This window comes from Saccoglossus kowalevskii, chromosome 8 (assembly GCF_978046115.1).
Source record: "Saccoglossus kowalevskii chromosome 8, keSacKowa6.1, whole genome shotgun sequence".
Taxonomy (NCBI): Eukaryota; Metazoa; Hemichordata; class Enteropneusta; family Harrimaniidae; genus Saccoglossus; species Saccoglossus kowalevskii.
Window position 1 is genome coordinate 4236520 of NC_140648.1, and position 13164 is coordinate 4249683.

General features: G+C 33.3%; 1 protein-coding gene across 1 annotated transcript in view; it reads left to right on the top strand.

Moving 5' to 3' along the window:
* The window catches only part of LOC102809109 (DNA-dependent protein kinase catalytic subunit-like), an 80967-nt gene that overhangs the window by 65978 nt on the left and 1825 nt on the right, over positions 1–13164 (top strand). The window contains exons 77-89 of the mRNA XM_085502651.1: positions 110–282; positions 955–1077; positions 1747–1923; positions 2169–2363; positions 2720–2788; positions 5273–5423; positions 6817–6884; positions 7143–7363; positions 8437–8535; positions 8678–8836; positions 11288–11489; positions 12111–12299; positions 12439–12575. Coding sequence (XP_085358777.1) covers positions 110–282; positions 955–1077; positions 1747–1923; positions 2169–2363; positions 2720–2788; positions 5273–5423; positions 6817–6884; positions 7143–7363; positions 8437–8535; positions 8678–8836; positions 11288–11489; positions 12111–12299; positions 12439–12575 — 1963 coding nt within the window. The remainder of the gene's footprint in view (positions 1–109; positions 283–954; positions 1078–1746; positions 1924–2168; positions 2364–2719; positions 2789–5272; positions 5424–6816; positions 6885–7142; positions 7364–8436; positions 8536–8677; positions 8837–11287; positions 11490–12110; positions 12300–12438; positions 12576–13164) is intronic.

Below are 13164 nucleotides of genomic sequence, written 5' to 3' on the forward strand. Positions count from 1 at the left end.
TCTGAATCGTGGACTTATTCGTCAGTTTTAGTTCCATAAAATGTATTCGAGCATGACTGTCATTTATTGTGCTCTAAAAATAAATAAATTTTGCAACTATTTTGTACAGATGAAGATGGTGCAGTCAGCAGAAGCTCTAAAAGTCCATCCTTTCCAAGATCTGTCGTCTTCCACTTGCTGAAAGCATTAAAGTTGAATTCCGTTGAAGCTATTCAGAGATTTCCCCGTCTGTTGCAGATTGTGGAAACATACACTGACACCATGGATACGTTTGTGGAGTTGGTAAGCTTACACTGTAAAACAAAAACGATGCGCCATTTTAAAGGTTATTGCTGACATACTGTATACATAATTTCTTTGTTTAATACATATACATGTATGTATGTATGCTCCTACTTTATGTAATGCATTATTATCATCTCATAAAAGCCCCAGTGACACATAAAAACTTGTAATTATTTGTCACTTGTCCGATCATGTCAGTGTAAAAGTACCGGTACATGGGGCTGGCATGATAAATGGGAAGGGTTGGTCTCTTTTTCAAAAAAGTTGCAATTGACAATTTACAAGATTGCAAGGTTCATAAAAATGTGTCTGTTGTGAAAGAAAAGAGGTTTAATAACAGTATACAGTATAGCATGATGGGTAATTACAACAATTATCGGTTGCCCATGGGAACAACCATGTTTGTTTGCATGAAAATGTAGTTCTTCAATAAAGTGTTTTGCATGTAACTCGTTTAAAATCTTTGAATGTCAAAGCCAAGCTTTTCCACCTTTCACAAATACACCTGAATATCTTTTCAAACAGCTGTAGATACTATGATAGCACTACGATAGTACTGGTTTCCATGACAACATTTTAAGCCCTGTAAACATGTACCATACAGATGGTAGAATGTAAATTTCTTCCTAACACTAAGGCAGTAAATGAACCGATCAATGTTGATTTCAGACATCAGAGACGCCATGCTGGATGTTCTTGGGTTGGATTGGTCAGATGCTGGCTTTGCTGGATAAAGTAGAGTCTATATCAGTACAGGGTATTCTACTGGAAATAGCAAATAACTATCCACAGGTTGGTGCAATTTGTCTAAATTTGTAATATTATTGATTCTTTTAAAATATTTAAAATAATATATATTAATGCACATATTTCCATGTGTTAAAGCACAGTCCCTCTATCCCAGGGACTGTGGTTAAAGCAATAATAGCTGCGATTTCTGACATTTTTTTGTTTAAATATAATCGCATAAAGACGACCAAATATTGCCGAAATATTGTTTTAGACACAATTGTACAGACAAAGATGACCCTACACATGGCTGTATCACATAAAATGCGATGTGAAAACGATCAAGTACTCTTCATTATTGAAATCAGTCATGTGATGTAGACCAAATTCTGGAGCTTGAAGCACACTATAAGCGGAAATGACATGCAAAATCATCAGAGGGTGGCTTAGCCTCTCAAGATGGCATCAAATTTGACAGGATTTCATCCAGGGCCTCCGATAAGTTGTCATCTTGTATGCTTAACAAAACTGGATTTCAATAGATGGCAACCTCTTGAGGCAATGTTTTATTGAAAGTTAAAATCGGGGGGAAAAAAAGATCAGTTTGCTACATAGGGTTACAGCCTACATATATCAATATGCTAGAATTCTGCAGATATCAGTTTTTATCGGTTGAGTATGCTGTAGGTGTCATCATCATCGTCAAATCATTCATTATCATTATTATTTCAGGCATTGGTTTATCCTTTTAAAGTCAGCAGTGAAAACTTTTCATTTGAGAATACTGTAACTGGTAAGAGAAACAAAGAGAAAGTGAGTCAGCTGGCAGCCATCTTGGATAATGTGCCATTGGTAATGCATTTTATTTGTGCATTGGAGCAGCTTACAAACCCTGAACACATCTGCAAAGTAAGTCAAATATAAACAAATTCAGGTCTCAGTTGAACTTGGCATGGTATCTTCACATTGTGGGAGTTAGGGAAAATTGCAAAACTTTTTTTGTCAGGGAAAATATCATTATGGTTTTTTAGGAAGAAAGTCACAGTAGCGTTCATTAAATTATGAACTCCCTTATTTTTGAATTAAGAATTTTTTTTTTTTTCTGGGGATCAAAAATTTAATGAAACTCATATCTGTACTTTTCTTACCAACAGGATTTTACTGATGATGTATTGGTGCCAGCATTGAGGGCAAGGAACCCTACTGCTGTCAAGAAGGCTGTAGAAGGTTTATACACAAGAGTTTTTGATTCCAAGCGACAGTCATCACAAGATTCATTCTTCTCTGAAGACTCAGATGCTGTTACTCAGAGTTTACCATTTGGACCTTTTCAAAAGAAGTTTGCTTCGGTACAAATTATTTTTTATTTCTGTGGATAATTAGAATTTGTTTAAGCTTAAAGGGATATTGAATAGGATTGGTGTGTATCACTGATCACCATGGATACTTTAGAAAGGATAATGGAATTTTCCAAATATTTGCCATCGACATATGACATGCTGTTTACATATTGTACTCACTTCTTTTGTTAAGCTTGAATGTTATTTGAATTATTTTTCAGATACAGTTTTATATTGTTCAGCAATAAATCTTGTGTATAAATTATGAATTATTCAAAATTTATTATTATGTCATTGCTTAATTGTTCTCAATATATAATACAACATTTATTGTACATATCTGACTAATTTATTCTTATTTTCAGGACTTTGTGAAACCATTTCAAAAGAGATTTGGTGAAAGAGGCTGCAAGATTCTCTCAATGCAGCACCAGGTGAATATTTAGCTATTTGACACTCGTGTGCAAAGCACACAATGGGAGTCTTTGCAGTTAATAGTCTGTCTGTCTGTGTGTGTGTGGGTGTGTGTGTGTGTGTGTGTGTGTGTGTGTGTGTGTGTGTGTGTGTGGGTGTGTGTGTGTGTGTGTGTACTTGGATTGCTATATGTTGCGAGGACAAAAATACAGATATATAGCTACTTCCGAGGACATACACACCTTCCGAGGACCTTTTTCATAGTCCTCGGAAAACATAATTTATATTAATAGTTAATTCGATTATTAATACGTTTTGCGTAGCTTAGGTTTAGTATCGGGGGAAGGTATGGTTCACGTTATATTAATATTAATATAATTGTACCATACCTTACCCCAATACTAAACCTAAGCTTCGCAAACATTTCTATGTTCAGTCACGGGATATTCAACTCTTGTTTAATTAAACTTAATTAAAATGCAATTCTCCATTGTATTGCATTGTAATTGAGTTTAATTAAACTCCAATTAAAACGCAACCCTATATAGGAACGTGTTTTAATCGAGTTCATATCGCAACTGTATTAAAAGTTAATTCAACTATATTAAAAGTTAATCCAATGAAGTCCTCGGAACATATTGCAATACAAGTATGTGTGTGTGTGTCTGTTTGTCTGTCTGTTCCATTGATATCTTAAAAACCATACATAAACATACATCAGTGATTTTTTATGAAACTTTGTGCATGGATGCTCTGGGCCAATGCGCAGATTTGATTAGGTTTTGGTAAAAATCCATACATATTAATTACCTAATTTGCATGATAATTAGCTGATTTTTAGCTGTTCCATGACTGATATCTAAAGAACCACTCATTGGATTTTGATGAAACTTTGCATATAGATGCTCCAAACTAATGCGCAGATTTGATTAGTTTTGGGTAAAAATCTGTGCAATATTAATTACTTAATTTGCATAATGATTAATCAATTTTCAGCTTTTCCACTGATATTTCAAGTACTAATCATCACATTTCAATAATACTTGGTACATAGATGTCATAGCACAAACCTGATAGTTTTTAGGGTAATATCAGTACAAATTAATTACCTAATTTGCATAATTAATTAATTTTCAGCTTTTGATATTTCAAGTAGTAATCATCACATTTCAATGAAACTTGGTACATAGGTGTCATAGGACACTGCACAGACCTGATAGTTTTTAGGGTAATATCAGTACATATAATTACCTAATTTGCATAATTAATTTTCAGTTTTTGATATATCAAGTTGTAATCATCACATTTCAATGAAACTTGGTACATAGTTACTTAAGGACTGTGCAGACCCCTGATTAGTTTTTTGGGTAAATATTTGTGCATATTAATTACCTTATTAGCATAATTAATTAATTTTAAGCTTTTTGCCTGATATCTCAAGTACTAATCATATTTCAATGAGACTTGCTACATAGATCTTCTAGGACTATGCAGAGACCTGATTAGTTTTAGGATAAATAATTGTGGATATTAATTTCCTAATTTGCATAATTAGTTAATTTTTTTCATGAATGTTCCACTGATATATAAAGAACCACGAGTTGGATTTTAATGAAACTTTTAAAGAGTACTCATCATCACATTTCAATGAATCTAGAACTATGCAGAGACCCAATTACTTTTTGGTAACTATTTATGCTTATTAATCACCTAATTAACATAATTAACACTGATATCTCAATTACTGATCATCACATTTGAATAAAATTTGGTACATAAATGCTCTAGGACAATAGACAGGCCTGATTAATTTTGGGTTAAAATTTGCTCATATTAATTCGCTAATTAGCATAATATTTCATAATTTTTTTGTTCTGTTCTGTTCATATTAGTTACCTGATTCACATAATTAGTTTTCAGTTTTTCCATCAATATCTCAGGTACAAGTAATTTTGAATTAATTTTTAATGTACTCTCAGCACACGGGAGTTCTTTCTAAGCTTTCTTTGATTAATAACTGTGGCCGGAAATTAACTTTAAATTGTAGTATACATCTCTTCAAGTTAAATTGCTACTGGGTTCTAGATGTTGTGTCTATCATATTTTCAACACATTAGTCCTTGCCATAGGGATACAGAAAATGAAAATAAGTGTGGTGTCATCAGACTGTATTTCAAAAAACTGAAGTCTGAATTGTTGTAAAAAATGTAAATTTCGTTTCTGCGTTGGTTACTGAGATGAAAGTTTGTCATCATGTTCTAAGTTGTTCGGATGGTATTTATCCATTATACATTTAGGTATATTTTATCTTACCCACGATGCATTGTCATATGTACATGAGATTTAAATCAGCTACAACTACATGTATTATTATTATTATTATAAATACTATTATTTAAATATAAAAGTATATGTAAGAATGCAAATGAACACAATTAATGAGTGCCACAGAACCAATGAGTGAGCACACCAATATACTAAACATGTAATTTGTATAAATCCAGACTTTTCAGAAAGAGTTTATGAATTTCCGAAATGAAGTTGACCAACTTATGAGGAAAAAGAAGATGAGTGCCCCAGGGAATCTAAGGGAATACAGTCCGTGGTTGAGTGATTTCCAGCCTATCAACTATGAGAAGGAGTTGGAGATCCCTGGTGAGTAAAATAGTTTGAGCTAAGTAGAATTCTGGCTCATCATGTAATCAACTGAAGACTAAAATTTTCAAAAAATCAATCATTTTATTCAAAGCCATATCTCTCTGACATGTCTTCACCGATTATGTTCACATTATATATGTAAATAATACATCATGTAACACATATGTAAATAATACATCATGTAACACATATGTAAATAATACATCATGTAACACATATGTAAATATATTTGTTTGATGATCAGATTCAAGATGACCAAATGACGGTCATTTTAATATTGAAAATTCATCAAAACCAAGCATTTCTGCTATTCTAGAACAAAATCTTGGTCGTGTATAGATTTTTTTTCAAAGTTAGTGTATTGGACATTACAGGACCTTGAAGCAACTCAATTTGTTTTTTAGATCGGATTCAAAATGGCTGACTGGTGGTCATTTTATTTTAATGAGTGCTGTTCCAGAGCTGTAGCTCTGATATGCCTTGACCAACCATTTTCAAACATCATATATGAATTTTACATCATGTTCATGTATTTGTTTGATGATCAGATTCAAGATGGCTGCCATTTTTATATTATTAAATGCATTTCTGTCATTCCAAACCCATATCATACATGAACATATATTGTTTAAACTTGGTGCATACATTGAACATAATGAGACTATGTTTTTCAGCTCAAATTCGCAATGGCCAAATGTTTCTGACTTAACTTGACATCTTGTCACAAATATTATCACATTGCTTTTGTCGTCTGTGTCAACTTTTTACATTTTCAACTTCTTGTTGAAAACCGCAAGTCTGATTGCTTTGATATTTGATGTATATGTATCTTGGGCAGACCTCTCTTAGATTTGTTAATTTTGTGATGATATCTTAAATTTTCTAATTTTGATGAATATTTTTGTCATTTTTGGTAAAAAGTGATACCGGTATTTTCAACTTCTTGTTGAAAACCGCAAGTCTGATTGCTTTGATTTTATATATATAGGTACACTAATACATGTGGACCACTCTCAGATTTGTTCATTTTGAGATGATATCTTTGATTTTGTAATTTTGATGAATATTTTTGTAATAAGTGATACCGGTATTTTCGAATTCTTGTTGAAAACAGCATGTCCGATTGCTTTGATACTACAGTTTTTGTGCTGTATACATTTTCTGTTCATTTTCTAATAATATCTTCAGTTCTTTAATTCAAAATGTATATTGCTAACAGTGGAGCTATCTTAGCCAACAGGCTGCTTGTTTTGATGTCGGTTTGACCCAACTTGTTCCAATCATGTTACGATCTCAAGATGAGCATAGCAAACGAATCAGTAATTTAGCTGGCAGTGTTTTGGTGTCAAAACAATATGATGGTGATGGAAACAATCTTTCGGTTTTGCAGGACAATACAAAGGACGGAGTAAACCATTATTGGAATACCATGTTAAGATCGCTGGTTTTGATGAAAAGGTTTGTACGCATAATTTCAAATGTCATACAACAACGTTATTCACTCTATTAGATACAGTATTTCGTTTCCTGCAGTATTCCTTCCATGAAAAAACATAGCTTCAAAGAACAATATTAAGAATTGCATGTTCACATCCACATTGATCTTTACAGATGACAATTTCAGGTTCTTATGCCTATAAGACATACCACAAACTTGTTCACTTCCATGAGACATATTATTAATGCAACAAATGACTCTTTTTTTTTGCTATTCAGGTAAAGGTAATGTCTTCATTAAGAAAACCCAAGCGTCTTACAATTCGAGGCAATGATGAGAAAGAACACAACTTTCTGGTGAAAGGCGGTGAAGATTTACGTTTAGATCAAAGAATTGAACAGCTGTTTGGCATCATGAATGACATCCTAGCATTAGATGCAGCTTGCAGTCAGCGAAGTTTAAAACTTGTAACATATGAAGTTATTCCAATGACACCAAGGTTGGTACATAACTTACATGCAGTATAATTAATCAGCCATATTCACATCTTTAAATGTAATAGTCTATGGCGTATTTTCTGATACTGTGTTAAAGTATGTATGTCCAGTAAGTCAATTACTAATGTACTGTTCAGCCAGCATGGATTAAAGACATCACCTCAAAACAGATTGAGTTTGCTACAAGTGACAAGTCCTTGAGTAACTCATTATAGGATTGATTCAGGTTTTAAACATTACAAACATTCAATGTGTTGGTCATCAGGAGGTGTTTTGAATATTGCCAATACTCTGTTTGGCTACTTGCCCACCCTTGAATAGAGGTGAGACAGATGTCTGTTCAATTGGCTTTGGTAAATTTGTTTCAACAGGTAGGTGTCCATTTATCATTAAGGTTAATAATAACTTGACCTCAATGCAAGAAAACCCACCTCCAACACTAGAGCAGAATGCACTAAAGTTTGGGTATCCCTGGCATTGGCAATCAGACTAGCTGGGGACCAAATTATTAACTCTGATACTAGAACCACACTCAGATCAGTACTACCTAGACATCTCGATTCTGGATCCTCACGTGATCCCTCCTCTGCTTTTACACATACTTGTAGGAAACGCCTAAATTTATGCATGGACAAATGGATGACAGCAATATCAGAAAAGTTTACTTTATCTCTGATAAACGTACGAGGATATATTTTGCCTGTCAACACCCTTCCCCCTTGACAATGCTATTTCCTTTTTGCTCATTGCCGAAGAACCAAGAAGGCATGCATTATTTAGTCAGAGGGTGCAGCCCTTTTGGACAAGTGTCCTCTTAAATATATCTTTTTAGTCCATGGCTAAACTCTATAAATGAACAAAAAAGGATGCCTACCCAGAATGCAGCTGGTGCTCAATCCACCGTTGAGGGCACTCTATCCCGTGTGACCATTTTTTTCTTAGCCCAAATTGGTTCAATTAACAGTAATAAAACCCATTTGTACAATTATGTTATCGCATAATACAATGCTATGTAATGTACCGGTATATTGACAGCTTACCACGTACAGTCTTTCTCATTCATATTATTCTACAGGATTGGAATTATAGAGTGGGTAGATCATTGTCTTCCACTCAAGGTGTTTTTATCTGAGGCCATGACTAAGAATGAACGATCTCACTATGCCAATACCAGGTAAGTAACTCTGCCATCCAGTTGCCTTTTATCAACCCATTTTTGGGTGTGTCAAATTGCATGGCTGGGATATCGTGACAAGTTTGCTTCATTGAATTATTTATGATTGTACCATTAAGCTTGTTTGTCTTTTACTCTTCAGGTTAGATCATCACACATGGGTGGATAAAATGGTAAAACATGTGGGTGACAGAACTAGTCACTGTGTGCGCTATGGTGAGTTATACAAGGTGGCAAGTAGAACTGAAATACTGAAAAAATTCCAAGACCTTCATACCCAGGTTCCATGGGATGCACTGAGGTGAGTAGAAATGCATACCATATGCTGATTGGTTATTAAATATACATAGTGTGGCCAATTTTATATGAATTGTGTACACATTTCAAACCAACCCACCATGAAAGCTGAAAATTGCATATTTTTTTTATTATTCCTCATTTGATTTAGTGAGTTACCGGTATGTTTAAATAAGCTTAAACGACATTGTATATGTTTATTATTCTTGTGAATTCTTGAGTTACAGTGGCTGCAAGAAAATAGTAACATGTCCTAGCAAGTTAGCTTCTCATGCATTGTTGATTAGATAATAGAGAGAGGATATATTGTAAACCATTTTAAGGGTAATTTTGCTTGTTATTAAAAATCACAAAAAAGGGTAAACAATTCTCATTGTCATGGTGATGGTGTGATGAAGATTCTTATGAAAGTGATTGATGCAATCTCATGTACTGTGAAATACTTTATTTTAGCTGGAATTAATTTTCGCTGAAAAGACTTTTTGGGTGTTTTGTATGGAATTTATTTTCACTGATTTTTACTCCTGTGTGCGAAGCACAAAAAGGGAGTCTTTGCAGTTAGTGTGTCTGTCTGTGTGTGTGTGTGTGTGTGTGTGTGTCTGTTCCACTGATATCTCAAGAACCATGTATTGATTTTTGATGAAACTTGGTATGTAGATGCTCTGGGCCAATGCGCAGATTTGATTAGGTTTTGGTAAAAATCCATGCATATTAATTACCTAATTTTCATGATAATTAGCTGATTTTTAGCTGTTCCATGATTGTTCCACTGATATCTAAAGAACCACTCATTGGATTTTGATGAAACTTGGCACGTAGATGCTCTGAACTAATGCGCAGATTTGATTAGTTTTGGGTAAAAATCTGCGCAATATTAATTACCTAATTTGCATAATGATTAATCAATTTTTGGCTTTTCCACTTACAGTTGTATATCTCAAGTACTAATCATCACATTTCAATAAAACTTGGTACATAGATATCATAGGACACTGCACAGACCTGATAGTTTTTAGGGTAATATCAGTACATATTAATTACCTAATTTGCATAATTAATTAATTTTCAGCTTTTGATATTTTAAGTAGTAATCATCACATTTCAATAAAACTTGATACATAGATGTCATAGGACACTGCACAGACCTGATAGTTTTTAGTGTAATATCAGTATATATTAATTACCTAATTTGCATAATTAATTAATTTTCAGCTTTTCATATTTCAAGTAGTAATCATCACATTTCAATGAAACTTGGTATATAGTTACTTAAAGACTGTGCAGAGACCTGATTAGTTTTGGGATAAATATTTGTGCATATTAATCACCTTATTAGCATAATTAGTTAATTTTCAGCTTTTCGCCTGATAACTCAAGTACTGATCATCATATTTCAATGATACTTGCTACATAGATCCTCTAGGACTATGCAGAGACCTGATTAGTTTTAGGGTAAATAATTGTGGATATTAATTACCTAATTCGCATAATTAGTTAATTTTTTCCATGAATGTTCCACTGATATATAAAGAACCACTAATTGGATTTTATTGAAACTTTTAAAGATTACTCATCATCACATTTCAATGAACCTAGAACTATGCAGAGACCCAATTAGTTTTTGGTAAATATTTATGCCTATTAAAATAATTAATTAACACTGATATCTCAATTACTGATCATCACATTTGAATAAAATTTGGTACATAAATGCTCTAGAACAATAGACAGGCCCGATTAATTTTGGGTTGAAATTTGTTCATATTAATTCTCTAATAATAATTCATAGTTTTTTTTGTTCTAATCACATTTCAATGAAACTTGGTACATAGATATTACATTACGCAGGCCTTATTAGTTTTACACTCAAATCTGTTCATATCAGTTACCTGATTTACATAATTAGTTTTCAGCTATTCCATTAATATCTCAAGTACAAGTAATTTTTAATGTGTCTTCAATATTCTCAGCACACGAGAGTTCTTTCTAAGCTTTCTTTGATTAATGAGTTGAATGTAAAATATAGGAACAAAAGTATATTGGGTGGATTTTATTTTCACTGAATCATTCCTTCAGCAAAAATTAATTCCAAGTAAAAATAAAGTATTTTACAGTACATTGCAACTCTGAAATTCATAATATTTTCATGTTTACATCCCAGCAATCAATATATGGAACTTTCCTTACATGGGTATTTCTTGTGTTGTTTTTTAGATCTTCATCACATGTCAGTCTAGTTGAGTAATATCATTTTACTCTAATCCACTTAAGTCATGTGACATTTATACAAGTTGTGAGCATGTGATGAACTTATATTTCTATAAACCATTATTTTTACCACACTTTTCTTCCATGATTTACGTTATAGAAAATCTATGTAATCCAACATCCACACAATAAATGTGCTGCACATAACATCATCTATTCCTCATAGTTGCATTGATGTCTATTTTAGGAGAGCATTCCAGAGGTTGAGTTCCTCACCTGAAGCGTTCCTTACTCTACGTGGGCATTTCGCTACCAGCCATGCATTACTGTGCATTTGTCAGTATATACTGGGCATTGGAGATCGACACTTGTCTAATTTTATGATTAGTTTAGACACTGGTGCCATGGTGGGCATTGATTTTGGACATGCCTTTGGGTCAGCCGTTGAGGTTTGTATACCTTGTATACTGTTTTATTGTCATTAAACTTAAACTGTGAAGATATTGATAAACTAGTTTTTTTTGTATCTGCCACAAGTGACAATCCTACAAGAGTAATACAGAGTGCATGGGTTAATCAATAATCTTTGGTTTACTGGTAATATGTAAATGACTTGTTAAAAAGTTTGTGTAGATGGTTCATTAATATTGTGAGTTTGGTGCAATCCAAATTCTACAATTCTTTTGCTCATATACATCTTATGGAGATGTGTAGACTGCTGTTATTTGAATTTAACAAAGGACAAATTTTCAGTCAGTGAAAATCACAAAATTTCGTAGCAGTGACAATTTTTTTTAAGTCCTACAACATGGAGTGTCAGTGATTACACTTTAGTCTTCATAAATGCCTTAAAATCCAGAGAATTTATAGCAGTGAAAATTAAATGATTTACAGTATAAACACAGCATGTATTACATCACAAAAACATGGCATTATAAACTAGGAGATTACCTAGACAGTGTTTGCAATGAGAACATCACCTCAGAATTCAGTCACTAGTAGGTCTGTATTAAGACCGTGAATAGCAATAAAGTATAAAGAATTGATTTCAAGTCTATGGTTGATTACAGTTATTACCAGTACCGGAGTTGATGCCCATCAGACTCACAAGACAGATAGTAAATCTCATGACGCCAATGAAAGAGGATGGATTAATATTAAGTACAATGGTGCATGGTTTAAGAGCTTTGAGGAATAATCCAGATTTATTATTGAATACTATGGATGTGTTTGTTAAAGAGCCTCATCTTGACTGGCAGGTAAGAGATTCAAATCCGTCAACAACCATGCATAACTTATTTGCATATTATTTTTTCAATAGTGGAGGCTGCATGAACAGAATCAGTTGGTAAAATATGCTGAGGATGATTAAATGCATTTACTTTTCTTTTTTTTCAGAAAAGAGCTAAAAGCGATGCAAGCAAATATGGAGATGCCGCTGAAGATGCCAATGAAATGATAGAAAGGTATGCAAAAGATCGCATCAACAATGCAAGAAGAAAACTACAAGGTGCCAACCCATGTCACATAACAAGGTATGTTACATCCCTTATAGACTACATGCAGTTTTTGAAAATCCATGAATAATAGACTTAGTGAATCAGTCTAGAAGACTGTGATGAGCCTTACATGTGGGTCTGCACATGCCAGTTCCAATAGTAATGTACTGAAGTCATGGAGACAGACAATCAGTCACAATTCGTCATGTTGTATATACATGTTGTGATTCACCAGACCATATTAGTGCACTGGAAAGAGCACTCTAAATGGCTGGATTCCAAACCATATCATTTTATTGTGAGAGCAGTCTATTGTTTACCAATAGTGTCTTTCACACATGTTTGATCTTTCTTATCAAGTTTAATGGCATTCAGCCCAGGAAGGTCATAGAACATCCCAATAATATTTTTTTTTACAGAATTCCCAAAAACTAAAAGTACAGTATACCATTATGTCTCATCTATGCAAATTAGTCAAATTAAAAGAGTCTGAGAAATAGGGTAGGACAGTCGGATAAAATGTTAAAAACAAAATGGCTTCTGGTTTGAATGTAATCATGAAACAAATCAAGTCAAATTGACTTAGGGATTTGATCATATACATACCATTATGTTTTCTACATGT